This window comes from Dendrobates tinctorius, unplaced genomic scaffold, assembly GCF_039654945.1.
Source record: "Dendrobates tinctorius isolate UK_male_01 unplaced genomic scaffold, ASM3965494v1 ptg000237l, whole genome shotgun sequence".
Lineage (NCBI taxonomy): Eukaryota > Metazoa > Chordata > Amphibia > Anura > Dendrobatidae > Dendrobates > Dendrobates tinctorius.
The window spans coordinates 1997860-2015882 of record NW_027361904.1 but is presented as its reverse complement, the minus strand read 5'-3'; the positions used below and the strand labels follow the sequence as shown (position 1 = coordinate 2015882).

At 53.1% G+C, this 18023-nt stretch overlaps 1 protein-coding gene across 1 annotated transcript in view; it reads right to left on the bottom strand.

Annotated features, from left to right (window-relative positions):
- LOC141060494 (uncharacterized) overlaps positions 1–18023 on the bottom strand; it is a 561818-nt gene that overhangs the window by 97796 nt on the left and 445999 nt on the right. The window contains exons 5-6 of the mRNA XM_073556756.1: positions 2157–2224; positions 1642–1939 (exon numbers count right to left, since the gene is read on the bottom strand). Of these exons, the coding sequence (XP_073412857.1) occupies positions 1642–1939; positions 2157–2224 (366 nt within the window). The remainder of the gene's footprint in view (positions 1–1641; positions 1940–2156; positions 2225–18023) is intronic.

Below are 18023 nucleotides of genomic sequence, written 5' to 3'. Positions count from 1 at the left end.
ACAAATGCTAAGTATAAAGTTTGTAAAATATGTTGTTAGCTAGCTTTACTCTGAACTTTCAATGTCAGGGTTGTCTCAGGGTACAGCTCTCTAAATGCTTCACATCATATTTCTTCACAGTCTATGAAGAGGGGAGGAGGGACGGAGCATGTTTGTGCTGAATCATATTCCAGAACACACACTCAAAAATATATATATATAATCAATCCTGTTACTGCATTTCCAAATTTGAGATGTTAGAAAACTATTTTTCCCCCTTATATTCTATGTATAGTGTATATAAGTCATAAGAGCAGCTAATTACTCCAAACATGAGCCAAGAGGAAAAACAAACTAAAACATCAAGAATACATAGACAACATATACTGGACTATTGATTTATGCACAGTTTATTGACAGTTTAGATAAGCTTTAAGAAATACTTACCTTCCTTAATCCTGCTTTCCTGTTCACTCCAGAAGTTCTGAGATGAATGCAGGCATTCCTTCCCTGTGTTTTTGTTATTTTTCCCCTTATATGTAGAGGAGGAGCTTCACTACTTATCATGAACATAAACTGCAGCAGATTCATCTCGGCTAAAAGTCTAGACCTTAGGATCTTAGGGCAGACAATTTTAGGACATTTTCTAACTTTCCCAAATTCTTATGAAAAAATATTCCCCACAAACTGCATTAAGCTACTATACCCAATTTATTATATATTTTAGGAGTCGGAGTCGTTCCATTTTATACCAACTCCAACAAAATGGGCTCCGACTCAGACTCCACAGCCCTGATTCTGTCACCACACACTAACATCAGATTAATAGGACCTGATGGTTTCTAAAGCCCAAATTGGACAAATACTTGTTCTGACATCAGATGATGAAGAAATTGGCCGCTCACGTAAGTATAATTCATCTCCAACTGTATACCGTATATATGTGTATAAGCGGAGTTTTTCAGCACATATTTTTGTGCTGAAAATACCCCGCTCGGCTTATACACAAGTCATTGTCCCAGAAGACGGCAGGAGAGGAGGAGTGACTGGTCACAGAGGCAGAAGCCGCCTGCTGCAGCTAAAGCCTGTGCCCACTGCTAAAGAGAAATGAATACTGATGTCTCTTATAGCGCGCAGTGTCAGCAGCAGCCGCCGGCTTCCACATGTGCCCGCTCATTAAGGTAATGAATATTCACCTCTCTCCACTCCCACAGGCGTGGAGAGAGGTGAATATTCATTCCTTTATTGAGCGGGGAAAAGTGATTGCTCGGCCACAGCAACTGCTGGCGCAGGAAGAAGATGCTGGGAGGGCGCACAGGGAAGGTAAGTAGGAGGGTTTTTTTTTTTATGCTTTACTCATGGGGGCCACACATACAAGGATAAGGAGGAAGAGCCATGCATACAAGGAGGGGATAAGGAGTCATGCAGACAAGGATGGGGATGAGGAACAAGGCATATCTGACTTATACTTGAGTCAATAAATTTTCCGTTTTTCATGGCAAAATCAGGTGCCTCAGCTTATACTCAGGTTGGCTTATACACAAGTATTTACAGTATGATCACCCATATTATAAATGACAATCTGTGACCTCAGATATAACAGGATCACATCATTATCAATTCACAATGTGCTGAAAGAGATATTCATCTAAAGACCCTCACCTGGGCAGTGATCTGTAGGGGTCTCCTCTTTACACCTCTGATCGCCCCTCACATTAGGGGTCTCCTCTTTACACCTCTGATCGCTCCTCACATTAGGGGTCTCCTCTTTAAACCACTGATCGCCCATCACATTAGGGGTCTCCTCTTCACACCGCTGATCGCCCCTCACATTAGGGGTTTCCTCTTTACAACGCTGATCGCCCCTCACATTAGGGGGCTCCTCTTTACACCACTGATCGCTCCTCACATTTCTCTCTGGACCATTAATATTCTTCAGATCTTTAGCCGGATCCAAAAGCTGCAAAACAAATATTGTAAAAGTCCCGATGATCGGAGAAGTCTCCGGGAATAATGGTGAGAAGATCCGGACATGTGATGTCTGTGGTTAGCTGTGATCCTGCCGTCTCCACCGCTCTCATTACACAAGTATAAAACATATAATACTGGAGGAGAAAACAAGACTGAACACAAGGACGTCACAGCCGTCTACACATCATAGGGAGATCTCCATCTACCTGATGGTCCTGTGGAGGAGGAGGAGGAGCGGGACATCTCTCTGGGGTTGTCCTCTTACTGGAGAGAACTGAGGAGACACAGACAGGACTGACATCAATATTACATACAGAGAATTATAGGCCGTGTGTATTTAGTCCTGTCTATTACCTGGTGATGTGCGGGGCCGGTGCTCCTCCATCATCACCTCCTGGTACCGATCCTTGTGTCCTTCTAGATACTCCCACTCCTCCATGGAGAGATAGACAGCAACGTCCTGACTCCTTATAGGAACCTGACACACACAATGATACTGTCATCACCCAGAATCCTCCAGTGCTGTCATGTATAATGTCCCAGCATTCCCAGCAGCGTCACCTCTCCAGTCAGCAGCTCAATCATCTTGTTGGCGAGTTCTAGGATCTTCTGGGCATTGATGTCCTCATGTATCCGGGGGTGAGGTGGAGGCCCCAGGATTGGGCTCAGGGTTCCTCCCCGTAATTCAGGCACAGGGGCCTGACAGCGATCACTAGAGGTCTTCACTACTGTATGATCCTGAGTGTGGAGACATTAATAATATCACTACAGACATCTCCAGAGTCCATCAGCTCCCCGGCCATATCCCCTGTTATTCCCATAGATAATGAGGTCATGTGATGACATCAGAGCCTCTCACTTCTCCGGTCATATCCCCTGTTATTCCCATAGATAATGAGGTCATGTGATGACATCAGAGCCTCTCACCTCGCCGGTCATATCCCGTTATTCCCATAGATAATGAGGTCATGTGATGACATCAGAACCTCTCACCTCTCCGGTCATTTCCCCTGTTATTCCCATAGATAATGAGGTCATGTGATGACATCAGAGCCTCTCACCTCTCCGGTCATATCTCCTGTTATTCCCATAGATAATGAGGTCATGTGATGACATCAGAGCCTCTCACCTCTCCGGTCATATCCCCTGTTATTCCCATAGATAATGAGGTCATGTGATGACATCAAATCCTCTCACCTCTCCGGTCATATCCCCTGTTATTCCCATAGATAATGAGGTCATGTGATGACATCAGAGCCTCTCACCTCTCCGGTCATATCCCCTGATATTCCCATAGATAATGAGGTCATGTGATGACATCAGAACCTCTCATCTCTCCGGTCATATCCCCTGTTATTCCCATAGATAATGAGGTCATGTGATGACATCAGAGCCTCTCACCTCTCCGGTCATATCCCGTTATTCCCATAGATAATGAGGTCATGTGATGACATCAGAGCCTCTCACCTCTCCGGTCATATCCCCTGTTATTCCCATAGATAATGATGTCATGTGATGACATCAGAGCCTCCCACCTCTCCGATCATATCCCCTGTTATTCCCATAGATAATGAGGTCATGTGATGACATCAGAGCCTCTCACCTCTCCGGTCATATCCCCTGTTATTCCCATAGATAATGATGTCATGTGATGACATCAGAGCCTCTCACCTCTCCGGTCATATCCCCTGTTATTCCCATAGATAATGAGGTCATGTGATGACATCAGAGCCTCTCACCTCTCCGGTAAGATGGAAGATTATCTCCAGGGTGAGGTTTATTATGCTCTCCGCCATCTTGCCTCTGTCCTTATTCATCCCTGACACATTAATCAGGAAGATTCCCACAGAGACGTTATCAGCAGAGGATCCTTTATTGGAGAAACCTGAATGGAAAATATGAGATAAAAACAACAAACTTCATAGGGAACAATATGGAGAAACATTTATAAACTAACCTCCATTTCTATCCTCTCCCGTGACCTCTGCCTGTAGGTGGAGCCGCTCTTGCACTGTGTGCAGGCAGTGACATGTTCCTATATAACATTAGTGTTGCTGGGACTTATGGTGCCACCCAGCAGGGATTCTATGTCTTACAGCGGAGCGCTGGTTACCACTTGTAGTTCGCTCTTTGTTTTGCATTCTGTCCCGGACTTTCACCTCCTGACTTTGATTTCTCATCATACATCTTCTCTGCCAGCTCTCTCCACCGGCCAGCAGCCACGCCGTGGATGTATTCCAGGGGTCCACCTTAACTCCAGACCACAGTAGAGGCTTAGGGTCAGGATTTGTGCAGACCCCGTCCATAGAGGCCCAGTAAGAGCGGCTGAGCGTCACATCCAGTCACTGTTATAGGAGAGCAGCAGCGGTAACAGCAAGAAGAGGAAGGAGCGACAGAGGCCGAACAGAGGAGATCACACAGTGAGGAGGAGATCGCTGCGCCCAGAAGTGTCAAGTGGAGACGGAGGGGATCTGTTCTGCTGATTATGGAGAGACCAAATACCGGTGTGAAGGAGACACCGAGGACACGGGGCCGGTACAGACCAGGAGCGGGCAGCCGAGCAGAGGAATACTGGGCTGCTGGACAGGGGCCCAGAGGGGCCACACTGAGGCCATATCATAGAAAGGAAGGTACAGGAGCCCTGAGGGGCCACACTGAGGCCATGTCATAGGGAGGAAGTTACAGGAGCCCTGAGGGGCCACACTGAGGCCATGTCATAGGTAGGAAGGTACAGGAGCCCTGAGGGGGCACACTGAGGCCATGTCATAGGGAGGAAGGTACAGGAGCCCTGAGGGGCCACACTGAGGTCATGTCATAGGGAGGAAGGTACAGGAGCCCAGAGGGGCCACACTGAGGCCATGTCATAGGGAGGAAGTTACAGGAGCCCTGAGGGGCCACACTGAGGCCATGTCATAGGTAGGAAGGTACAGGAGCCCTGAGGGGTCACACTGAGGCCATGTCATAGGGAGGAAGGTACAGGAGCCCTGAGGGGCCACACTGAGGCCATGTCATAGGGAGGAAGGTACAGGAGCCCAGAGGAGCCACACTGAGGCCATGTCATAGGGAGGAAGGGACAGGAGCCCTGAGGGGCCACACTGAGGCCATGTCATAGGGAGGAAGGTACAGGAGCCCTGAGGGGCCACACTGAGGCCATGTCATAGGAAGGAAGGTACAGGAGCCCTGAGGGGCCACACTGAGGTCATGTCATAGGGAGGAAGGTACAGGAGCCCAGAGGAGCCACACTGAGGCCATGTCATAGGGAGGAAGGGACAGGAGCCCTGAGGGGCCACACTGAGGCCATGTCATAGGGAGGAAGGTACAGGAGCCCTGAGGGGCCACACTGACGCCATGTCATAGGGAGGAAGGTGCAGGAGCCCGGAGGGGCCACACTGAGGCCATGTCATAGGGAGGAAGGGACAGGAGCCCTGAGGGGCCACACTGAGGCCATGTCATAGGGAGGAAGGGACAGGAGCCCTGAGGGGCCACACTGAGGCCATGTCATAGGGAGGAAGGGACAGGAGTCCTGAGGGGCCACACTGAGGTCATGTCATAGGGAGGAAGGTACAGGAGCCCTGAGAGGCCACACTGAGGCCATGACATAGGGAGGAAGGGACAGGAGCCCAGAGGGGTCACACTGAGGCCATGTCATAGGGAGGAAGGTACAGGAGCCCTGAGGGGCCACACTGAGGCCATGTCATAGGGAGGAAGGTACAGGAGCCCAGAGGAGCCACACTGAGGCCATGTCATAGGGAGGAAGGTACAGGAGCCCTGAGGGGCCACACTGAGGCCATGTCATAGGGAGGAAGGTGCAGGAGCCCTGAGGGGCCACACTGAGGCCATGTCATAGGGAGGAAGGTACAGGAGAGTCCTGGGGGCTGGAGACTGAATACAGCAGCGGTCATGTGACATCAGATGTAACCACACAGAGAATAACAACTACAACTCCTCCCATCATCAGCCGCATAAAGGGTTAATCCTCCCCAATAACAGGAGGAGGGCGCCATCTGCAGGGAGTCTGTATGTTCTCCCCGTGTTTCCTCCCGCGCTCCAGAGACTGATGGGGAATTAGATTGTGATAATGTCTGTACAGCGCTGAGGAATATGGTGGCGCCATAGAAGCGAGTGACAGAAACACACACATACCTCCACCTGCAGAGCGGCCGTGTGCGGACAGGACCTGCGTGACGTCACAGTCATGTGATCAGTCACATGGGGAGGAGTCACATGATCGGGGGCGGAGCTCCAGGTGTCTCAGTGTCTGCAGGACTCTGCTGTGCTGGATGATGTCTAGTATTATAGAGGAGGATGGAGCGGAGCCGCGTGTGTAATGTGTGCGGAGCGGAGCCGCGTGTGTAATGTGTGCGGAGCGGAGCCGCGTGTGTAATGTGCGCGGAGCGGAGCCGCGTGTGTAATTTGCGCGGAGCGGAGCCGCGTGTGTAATGTGCGCGGAGCGGAGCCTCGTGTGTAATGTGTGAGGAGCGGAGCCGCGTGTGTAATGTGTGCGGAGCGGAGCCGCGTGTGTAATGTGTGCGGAGCGGAGCCGCGTGTGTAATGTGTGCGGAGCGGAGCCTCGTGTGTAATGTGTGCGGAGCGGAGCCGCGTGTGTAATGTGTGCGGAGCGGAGCCGCGTGTGTAATGTGTGCGGAGCGGAGCCTCGTGTGTAATGTGTGAGGAGCGGAGCCGCGTGTGTAATGTGCGGAGCGGAGCCGCGTGTGTAATGTGCGCGGAGCGGAGCCCCGTGTGTAATGTGTGCGGAGCGGAGCCTCGTGTGTAATGTGTGCGGAGTGGAGCCTCGTGTGTAATGTGTGCGGAGTGGAGCCTCGTGTGTAATGTGTGAGGAGCGGAGCCGCGTGTGTAATGTGCGGAGCGGAGCCGCGTGTGTAATGTGTGCGGAGCGGAGCCTCGTGTGTAATGTGTGCGGAGCGGAGCCGCGTGTGTAATGTGTGCGGAGCGGAGCCGCGTGTGTAATGTGTGCGGAGCGGAGCCACGTGTGTAATGTGTGCGGAGCGGAGCCTCGTGTGTAATGTGTGCGGAGCGGAGCCGCGTGTGTAATGTGCGCGGAGCGGAGCCGCGTGTGTAATGTGTGCGGAGCGGAGCCTCGTGTGTAATGTGTGAGGAGCGGAGCCGCGTGTGTAATGTGCGGAGCGGAGCCGCGTGTGTAATGTGCGCGGAGCGGAGCCCCGTGTGTAATGTGTGCGGAGCGGAGCCTCGTGTGTAATGTGTGCGGAGTGGAGCCTCGTGTGTAATGTGTGAGGAGCGGAGCCGCGTGTGTAATGTGCGGAGCGGAGCCGCGTGTGTAATGTGTGCGGAGCGGAGCCTCGTGTGTAATGTGTGCGGAGCGGAGCCGCGTGTGTAATGTGTGCGGAGCGGAGCCGCGTGTGTAATGTGTGCGGAGCGGAGCCACGTGTGTAATGTGTGCGGAGCGGAGCCTCGTGTGTAATGTGTGCGGAGCGGAGCCGCGTGTGTAATGTGCGCGGAGCGGAGCCGCGTGTGTAATGTGCGCGGAGCGGAGCCGCGTGTGTAATGTGTGCGGAGCGGAGCCACGTGTGTAATGTGTGCGGAGCGGAGCCTCGTGTGTAATGTGTGCGGAGCGGAGCCGCGTGTGTAATTTGCGCGGAGCGGAGCCGCGTGTGTAATGTGCGCGGAGCGGAGCCGCGTGTGTAATGTGTGCGGAGCGGAGCCGCGTGTGTAATGTGCGCGGAGCGGAGCCGCGTGTGTAATGTGCGCGGAGCGGAGCCGCGTGTGTAATGTGTGCGGAGCGGAGCCGCGTGTGTAATGTGCGCGGAGCGGAGCCACGTGTGTAATGTGCGCGGAGCGGAGCCGCGTGTGTAATGTGTGCGGAGCCGCGTGTGTAATGTGCGCGGAGCGGAGCCGCGTGTGTAATTTGCGCGGAGCCGCGTGTGTAATGTGTGCGGAGCGGAGCCTCGTGTGTAATGTGTGCGGAGCGGAGCCGCGTGTGTAATGTGCGCGGAGCGGAGCCGCGTGTGTAATGTGTGCGGAGCGGAGCCGCGTGTGTAATGTGCGCGGAGCGGAGCCGCGTGTGTAATTTGCGCGGAGCGGAGCCGCGTGTGTAATGTGTGCGGAGCGGAGCCTCGTGTGTAATGTGTGCGGAGCGGAGCCGCGTGTGTAATGTGCGCGGAGCGGAGCCTCGTGTGTAATGTGTGCGGAGCGGAGCCGCGTGTGTAATGTGCGCGGAGCGGAGCCGCGTGTGTAATGTGTGCGGAGCGGAGCCGCGTGTGTAATGTGCGCGGAGCGGAGCCGCGTGTGTAATGTGCGCGGAGCGGAGCCGCGTGTGTAATGTGCGCGGAGCGGAGCCTCGTGTGTAATGTGCGCGGAGCGGAGCCGCGTGTGTAATGTGCGCGGAGCGGAGCCGCGTGTGTAATGTGTGCGGAGCGGAGCCACGTGTGTAATGTGCGCGGAGCCGCGTGTGTAATGTGCGCGGAGCGGAGCCGCGTGTGTAATGTGCGCGGAGCGGAGCCGCGTGTGTAATGTGCGCGGAGCGGAGCCGCGTGTGTAATGTGTGAGGAGCGGAGCCTCGTGTGTAATGTGCGCGGAGCGGAGCCTCGTGTGTAATGTGCGCGGAGCGGAGCCGCGTGTGTAATGTGCGCGGAGCGGAGCCGCGTGTGTAATGTGTGAGGAGTGGAGCCGCGTGTGTAATGTGTGCGGAGCCGCGTGTGTAATGTGCGCGGAGCGGAGCCGCGTGTGTAATGTGTGAGGAGTGGAGCCGCGTGTGTAATGTGTGAGGAGTGGAGCCGCGTGTGTAATGTGTGAGGAGTGGAGCCGCGTGTGTAATGTGCGCGGAGCGGAGCCGCGTGTGTAATGTGCGCGGAGCGGAGCCGCGTGTGTAATGTGTGCGGAGCGGAGCCGCGTGTGTAATGTGCGCGGAGCGGAGCCGCGTGTGTAATGTGCGCGGAGCGGAGCCGCGTGTGTAATGTGCGCGGAGCGGAGCCGCGTGTGTAATGTGCGCGGAGTGGAGCCGCGTGTGTAATGTGTGCGGAGCGGAGCCGCGTGTGTAATGTGCGCGGAGCGGAGCCGCGTGTGTAATGTGCGCGGAGCGGAGCCGCGTGTGTAATGTGTGCGGAGCGGAGCCGCGTGTGTAATGTGCGCGGAGCCGCGTGTGTAATGTGCGCGGAGCGGAGCCGCGTGTGTAATGTGCGCGGAGCGGAGCCGCGTGTGTAATGTGCGCGGAGCGGAGCCGCGTGTGTAATGTGCGCGGAGCGGAGCCGCGTGTGTAATGTGTGCGGAGCAGAGCCGCGTGTGTAATGTGCGCGGAGCGGAGCCGCGTGTGTAATGTGCGCGGAGCGGAGCCGCGTGTGTAATGTGCGCGGAGCGGAGCCGCGTGTGTAATGTGCGCGGAGCGGAGCCGCGTGTGTAATGTGTGCGGAGCGGAGCCGCGTGTGTAATGTGCGCGGAGCCGCGTGTGTAATGTGCGCGGAGCGGAGCCGCGTGTGTAATGTGCGCGGAGCGGAGCCGCGTGTGTAATGTGCGCGGAGCGGAGCCGCGTGTGTAATGTGCGCGGAGCGGAGCCGCGTGTGTAATGTGCGCGGAGCCGCGTGTGTAATGTGCGCGGAGCGGAGCCGCGTGTGTAATGTGCGCGGAGCGGAGCCGCGTGTGTAATGTGTGCGGAGCGGAGCCGCGTGTGTAATGTGCGCGGAGCCGCGCGTGTAATGTGCGCGGAGCGGAGCCGCGCGTGTAATGTGCGCGGAGCGGAGCCGCGCGTGTAATGTGCGCGGAGCGGAGCCGCGCGTGTAATGTGCGCGGAGCGGAGCCGCGCGTGTAATGTTCGCGGAGCGGAGCCGCGTGTGTAATGTGCGCGGAGCGGAGCCGCGTGTGTAATGTGTGCTGAGCGGAGCCGCGTGTGTAATGTGTGAGGAGTGGAGCCGCGTGTGTAATGTGCGCGGAGCGGAGCCGCGTGTGTAATGTGTGAGGAGTGGAGCCGCGTGTGTAATGTGTGAGGAGTGGAGCCATGTGTGCTGAGCGGAGCCGCGTGTGTAATGTGTGAGGAGCGGAGCCGCGTGTGTAATGTGCGCGGAGCGGAGCCACGTGTGTAATGTGCGCGGAGCGGAGCCGCGTGTGTAATGTGTGCTGAGCGGAGCCGCGTGTGTAATGTGTGCTGAGCGGAGCCGCGTGTGTAATGTGTGCTGAGCGGAGCCGCGCGTGTAATGTGCGCGGAGCGGAGCCGCGCGTGTAATGTGCGCGGAGCGGAGCCGCGCGTGTAATGTTCGCGGAGCGGAGCCGCGTGTGTAATGTGCGCGGAGCGGAGCCGCGTGTGTAATGTGTGCTGAGCGGAGCCGCGTGTGTAATGTGTGAGGAGTGGAGCCGCGTGTGTAATGTGCGCGGAGCGGAGCCGCGTGTGTAATGTGTGAGGAGTGGAGCCGCGTGTGTAATGTGTGAGGAGTGGAGCCATGTGTGCTGAGCGGAGCCGCGTGTGTAATGTGTGAGGAGCGGAGCCGCGTGTGTAATGTGCGCGGAGCGGAGCCACGTGTGTAATGTGCGCGGAGCGGAGCCGCGTGTGTAATGTGTGCTGAGCGGAGCCGCGTGTGTAATGTGTGCTGAGCGGAGCCGCGTGTGTAATGTGTGCTGAGCGGAGCCGCGTGTGTAATGTGTGAGGAGCGGAGCCGCGTGTGTAATGTGCGAGGAGCGGAGCCGCGTGTGTAATGTGCGCGGAGCGGAGCCGCGTGTGTAATGTGCGCAGAGCGGAGCCATGTGTGTAATGTGCGCGGAGCGGAGCCGCGTGTGTAATGTGCGCGGAGCGGAGCCGCGCGTGTAATGTGCGCGGAGCGGAGCCGCGCGTGTAATGTGCGCGGAGCGGAGCCGCGCGTGTAATGTGCGCGGAGCGGAGCCGCGTGTGTAATGTTCGCGGAGCGGAGCCGCGTGTGTAATGTGCGCGGAGCGGAGCCGCGTGTGTAATGTGTGCTGAGCGGAGCCGCGTGTGTAATGTGTGAGGAGTGGAGCCGCGTGTGTAATGTGCGCGGAGCGGAGCCGCGTGTGTAATGTGTGAGGAGTGGAGCCGCGTGTGTAATGTGTGAGGAGTGGAGCCATGTGTGCTGAGCGGAGCCGCGTGTGTAATGTGTGAGGAGCGGAGCCGCGTGTGTAATGTGCGCGGAGCGGAGCCGCGTGTGTAATGTGCGCGGAGCGGAGCCGCGTGTGTAATGTGTGCTGAGCGGAGCCGCGTGTGTAATGTGTGCTGAGCGGAGCCGCGTGTGTAATGTGCGCGGAGCGGAGCCGCGCGTGTAATGTGCGCGGAGCGGAGCCGCGTGTGTAATGTTCGCGGAGCGGAGCCGCGTGTGTAATGTGCGCGGAGCGGAGCCGCGTGTGTAATGTGTGCTGAGCGGAGCCGCGTGTGTAATGTGTGAGGAGTGGAGCCGCGTGTGTAATGTGCGCGGAGCGGAGCCGCGTGTGTAATGTGTGAGGAGTGGAGCCGCGTGTGTAATGTGTGAGGAGTGGAGCCATGTGTGCTGAGCGGAGCCGCGTGTGTAATGTGTGCTGAGCGGAGCCGCGTGTGTAATGTGTGCGGAGCGGAGCCGCGTGTGTAATGTGCGCGGAGCGGAGCCGCGTGTGTAATGTGCGCGGAGCGGAGCCGCGTGTGTAATGTGCGAGGAGCGGAGCCGCGTGTGTAATGTGCGCGGAGCGGAGCCGCGTGTGTAATGTGTGCGGAGCGGCGTGTGTAATGTGCGCGGAGCGGAGCCGCGTGTGTAATGTGCGCGGAGCGGAGCCGCGTGTGTAATGTGTGCAGAGCGGAGCCGCGTGTGTAATGTGTGCGGAGCGGAGCCACGTGTGTAATGTGCGCGGAGCGGAGCCGCGTGTGTAATGTGTGCAGAGCGGAGCCGCGTGTGTAATGTGTGAGGAGCGGAGCCGCGTGTGTAATGTGCGCGGAGCGGAGCCGCGTGTGTAATGTGCGCGGAGCGGAGCCGCGTGTGTAATGTGTGCGGAGCGGAGCCGCGTGTGTAATGTGTGCGGAGCGGAGCCGCGTGTGTAATGTGCGCGGAGCGGAGCCGCGTGTGTAATGTGTGTGGTGCGGAGCCGCGTGTGTAATGTGCGCGGAGCGGAGCCGCGTGTGTAATGTGTGCGGAGCGGAGCCGTGTGTGTAATGTGCGCGGAGTGGAGCTGTGTATGTAATGTGCATTTTCACACTGGTCGTCTAACAGACAAAACCCAAGACAGAAGCAAAATAAACAAATCAGTAAACCTGTAGATGTAATCATGCATATAAATAACATTGGGTGCTTAGTAAACACTGTTTTTGTAAACAGGGTAAAAGCCGTCCCACCACCGTCACAGTGTACAATTTGGATGGTCCTCACCTCTATTATTAAACCTTAGGCTGCTTTTACACTTGCCGTGTTTTTGCTGGCCGATTTTGCGACCCCAATGCATTTCTTTGAGGCCGCAAAAATTAGTAGGAGGGTCATGCTACGTATGGCCGTGAGGTATTTGCGGTCGTCAAAAAATATCGAACTTGCTTGATATTTTTCACGGCTTACGGACACGGCTGCAATGCTTTTCAATGGTACCTCAAAAATAACGTGAGTTTGTTTTTGCGGTGCACCGTATTTGCGGATCACCGTTTTTTTCCCCTTCTAATTGTTATAACGGAAAAATGGTGATCCGAGAAGGTTTCATGCGACCCGTTTTTGCGTAAGAACATGGAAATTACGGCCATACAGCCCGCAAAAAAAGGACAACTGTAAAACCAGCCTAACCTTCCATCATAGTAATGTCCTGTGTGAATAAGAGTTGAGCAGGACCCGAACATGGACACAGCTAATGGGGAGCGATCCTGCATTAGTGCAGGTGAGGATAGATGACAGGAGAGCAGATGTCCTCAGGCGCCGGCCTTTGCTCCAGGCAGATTTGTGTCTGAACCAGGCAGTATACCACAATGTCATGCAATAATGGGGGAACCCAGTTGTACATTGATTCGCGACAAGTGAAAACACAAAGACAAGGTTGTTCTTTATAATAAACCATCAGGATCCAACCACGAGCAATAGCAGCGCTCAGCCACAAGGGAACTTCTCCCCGAATGATGCCTTTCCACCGCTGAATGTAAGAGTATTGAGGAACATATGGGAGTCAGGGTCAGCTCAAGACTGGCCGAGGAGGGGTTGGTATTCGCAGCCTCATCCATCTACAGGAGACCTGCCCTTGGCCTCCTCCTCAGGCTCCAGACCTTCTGTTCCTGGGTCCCATTTATCACCCAAGAATGGAGAACCTGAGATTATCTACCTGGCTCTTGAACTGCTTTTCAGATAAGATGGTGTCCACACTCCTGAGGTGCAGTCACCTCTCAGATATATTCCAGGACATGGAAAGCTTTTTTGACTCCTCTAATACAGAGCAGATCTCTATCCCGTCCATTTTGAATTTCCTCCAATGAGAGTTCAAAAATGGGTTAGAGGTTAGCATGTTGAAAGTACAGATCTCTGCCCTTATCGCTCTTTTTCAAGACAAAACCACCCATAGGATATAAGATTTTATAAAGGGGTCTCCAGGTCCCGCCTGGTCTCTGCTTCTACACTGCCCCCTTGGGATTGAAATCTGGTATTGAACGAACTTACTAAAACCCCCTGTTGAGCCAATTAGTGAACTCTCCTAAAAAAAAACCTGACCCTAAAATGCTGTTTTTTAGGGTCAGGGTTTTGACAGCACACCTGAGAGAATGATTCGCCCGCAAGAACAGGAAACCTACAGAAATAAAACCGCTGGTTTCCTGTCCTTGATGTGAACCCCATGCTGAAATCTGCAGTTGAGAAGAAGCTTTCCCAGGCCTGTCCCAGCATCAGAAAAACAGGCTGCGTACCTGTGGTGCATCCCTTGAGATGGCTGGAAGCACCGTCCATGGGTCCCCTGGGGGCTTGGTACACGTGAGGGCGGCACAGACATGTCTGAAGCCTGCCTCGGATCGCTGCGACGTCCTCCCTTGGTGCACTTTCCATGCCTTTCTGGGAAGCACATTCGGCACGCACCGCTGACGTCATGGAAATGAGGCACACTTCGCATGGGCGTGACCGTGTAATGTCAGGGGTGAGCCAAAAGAAAATGGTGGTGCCCTACGTATCGCCGACGGGGGCACTCAGGACGGAGTATCGGTCGGCTTTCACAAGGGGTGGGGGGCAATCATCGGCACCTGCAAGGTGGTGCTGGCTCCCCCTTCTTAATGGAAGAGCAAAAGGCAGAATGCTGCGGTCACGCCACCTATCGCACTGCTCTCACCTGGGGGCGGGACACTCTGGTCTGGTGCGCACACGCACCTCTCGTGCTTAGTTACATGGCTGCACAACGTTGCTAGTGCGCATGTGCGCTCTTCTCGGTTCTAGCTGCAGCCATGCCCTCTCTATGGTCCTGGAGGATCTGACCCGGAAGTACCTGTGCTCTGACCTATAATAGGCTACCTCGTCCTATGGGAGGTGCCTGATTATTATTGTGTGTCGGGATCCCTCAGATACTTCTTTCATCTGAAGGACCGATGTTCTTGGGTGTAGGACACCATATGTCTCTAATTGATTGCCCCGTCGAGAAGAATTACACAGACACAAGCTGTATGATACAACTCGGGATGCCTGCTGAGCACCTCTGCCCCCCTCAGTCAAGCTTTCCCCTTTTATGATAAAGAATTTAGATATTTACAGACATGCGCAATAAAGAAAAGAAAAATAGTTACTTCTACAACAGCTTTGCCATGTAAGCAGGAAATATTTGACCTTGGTTCACAAGGGAGATGTCTGAGACATCTCCTCGAAGAAAAGATAAAGTTCAGCAGAATTCATTTAACTCATTCAGTTCTTATCATTCCCCCCTTTGACATCTTCATTTTCCACAATCTGGAACACTGGATCCTGCAACAACAGAGGATAGTGGCTCGTTCACCAGGTTCTATCCCAGGCCGACGGGTTGCACAAGGGAGACAGGTCTTCTACCTTCTCCATCCCCCAGATACTGAAGCCACGTCCATCATTGCAAGAGTACGCTCCTTCATGCCAGAAATGAGATGTCAATCTAGGACTCAAAGGAATAATAGTTAAATTCTTGTTGTTTACAGTCAAACTTCCTTATCTATTTCTTCATCTTTTCTTGCATACAGAGATACACCAAAAAACAAGTTTCAATAGCACATATATTATAAGGAGACAAACAGCAATACGTAATAAACTTAGTATAATCCCAGCTATCCAGCCACCAATACCCTTAAAACAATTAGCTGGATTAAGAAAGGAGAAAATGTCTGACCACCAACTATCTTTAGTACGATCATTGTCTTTATCATACTGATCTCTAAGTCTCAGGACTTCAGAAGGAGACAAGCCTGTGTTTCTATTTGGAGTGTGTCTGACTGAAAAGAGTGCAAGAGGCAAGCACTCCACCCAGCTCTTTCCTGTGTCTGCCATGGCCTTTTGAATTTTCAGTTTGTGTCCCATTTAGTCTTTCCACTTTCCCACTACCTTGTGGCCTATATGGTGTATGAAATGTTTGCTGTACACCCGGGGCCTGCATGACTTCCCTCTTTATTTCTCCCGTGAAGTGTGTACCCCTATCTGTTTCTGTGGTTTCTGGGACACCATACCTGCAGATCAGTTCTTTCATCAGTTTGTCTGTAGTCATTTTAGCATTTGCACGTTTTACCGGCTAGGCTTCCGGCCACCCAGAGAAGAGATCTACACATACTAGGATATTTGCATACACTCCTACCTTGGTAGCTGTATGTCGTCAATCTGCCGTCTCTGAAACGGGTAGAGAGGCCTAGGTGTCGCTTTCTTAGGGACTTTTACTGTTTTACCTGGGTTGTGCTGTGCACAGATGAGGCATGATTGTACAAGTTTCGCGGCTGCGTAACTGAAACCAGGAGCGATCCAGAAGGCATCTACCATGGCACACATGTGACTTTTTGAGGTGTGATTGGGGCCATGTGCTGCTTGCGCCATGATTGGGAACAGGGACTTTGGTGGGCACATTTTATCCTTATTCTCCCATACTCCATTTGAGTTCAGCTCAGCTCCCAGTCTCCCTCGGTGTACCTTCTCTGTTTGGGCAGCTTTATGCTGGAGGGATTTCAGGACATCTAGACCCAATGTGGCTGGAATACGCTGACTCCCCGCCACCATCCACTGCTCTCTCTAGGCCGCCTTGTGCTATTTTAGCAGCCTCGTTCGCCCTTCTATTGCCCTCTACCTCCACGGAGTCACCTTTTGTGTGTGCTTTTACCTTGACAATGCCAACCTGGACTGGTAACATCAATGCCTCCATCAATTGTTTCACCAGCTCTGCATTTTTAATGGGCTTCGAATCTGTGAAAATATTAGCGACTTTACCTGCAGCGGCTCTACACGCCTCAGTGAGTGCCTTCAACTCTGCCTCCTGCGCCGACATGTGAGGAGAGAGTGGTTCCGCTCGGATTACCTCATGTGAGGATACTACTGCATATCCAGTGTAGAATCGTCCATCCTGGTGGTATCTGGGGCCATCTACAAAAAAGAAACTCAAAGTCTGCATTAGGAACAGGTTTTTCATGAATGTGTGCAAACCCAACTGTCTCCTGACTCATCAGTTCTATGCAGACATGTTCATGCGTCATGTCAAAGTATCCTTCCTCACTTGCCAATACGGTCACCAATTCCCCCTTTTCTGAATCCACAGGCAGGAGGGTGGCTGGATTCAGAACGTTACATCTTTTGAGGAGTGACATACTCAGGTATTAGTAGAGCACACTCAAGTCGGAGCTGTCTGGCCATAGACAGATGTTTTGGTTGAACTTGTAGGAGTATGGCATGGATGTCATGTGGGGAATAGATTGTCAAAAGAAACGTCAGTGTCATCTCACATGCCTTCCCTATTACGTCTCCACTTTTTTCCTTGTGCTCCAGCATACATGACAGGTCGTCTTATTGTCCTTGTTTGCTCAATTTCTTTAGCTACCTTAAGGAGGTCTTTCGGATCTACATGTCTCCATTCAGGTCTGGCTGTCTGTACTGCGTCTCTTAAGTCTTTGTTCATACCGTCAATGAATGCATCCACCAGTATTCTAACATCAAGTGGGTTTATGCAAATGTACCCCATGTCTGCCCATTTCAGCTGTAACCGTCCAAAGTACATCTCTACTCTCTCTCCTCTTTGCTGTGTCACATTAGTCAGGAGTACAGACTGCTCTGATTGTTCCACTATAGCCCATTGTCTTAGTGACTCACAGTACGTCTCCCCAGATCGTGCAGATTTATCATCCATGCCCCAAGCCTGATTCTTTGTCACATCTGTATGTGTCTTAATTATATGATCTAGTGCGTCACCTGCCTTTAAACTCACCAATCTCTCTAGGTCTGCCCAGGTACACTTATATGTCTGCTGTACTTCCTTTATGTGTCTGTAAAACGGGAATGGTTGGTCTTCAGGGTCAGGCAACTGCTTCAGCAAAGCTAGCTGGTCAGAGGGGCTCCAGGGATAATACACCTGCATCTTTCTTATTCTAGTCACACTTCTAGGTCCTGATGGGGTTGGTTGTCTGATGTCTACTGTCAGCTTACTCCTCAAGGGCCAATGTCCCCACTACCCACTATCCACACTATTATGTCAGCTTCTTATGATCTTGTCTGGATAGGATTTAGTGCAATTCGCTTAGGTCAGTAGCACAGGTCACACAAGTAGCTATTCAGTCTGGGTTTGTCTGAGTCTGACCACAGTGTTTACAAGTCCATCTGTTTTGTCTGGGTCTCTGGTTACACTTTGTCAATCAAACATTCATAATACACCTTCCATACTGCTGCACATTCTCAAGCATCATTTATTCACTTGCTATTTTCTTCCCTTGTCTGTGCCTTTTTGTACATCCAAACATTCACACTCTGGTATTTTTGCCTTTTTCAATATTTGTCCCACTTGTTTTACTGCTTCCTTCCTTCTCTGTCTTTTGTAATTTGCCTAGCTGTACACAATTTGCTATACAAATCAATCACACAACTAGAAGCAGGTTCAAACACATTAATGACCAAACAATCACTTACAATTCCCTTCTAAATTAGGCACCATATCTTACTTTTAACTTCCAATCTTCAATTAAGTACTGTTGCTTTAAAATGCACAAA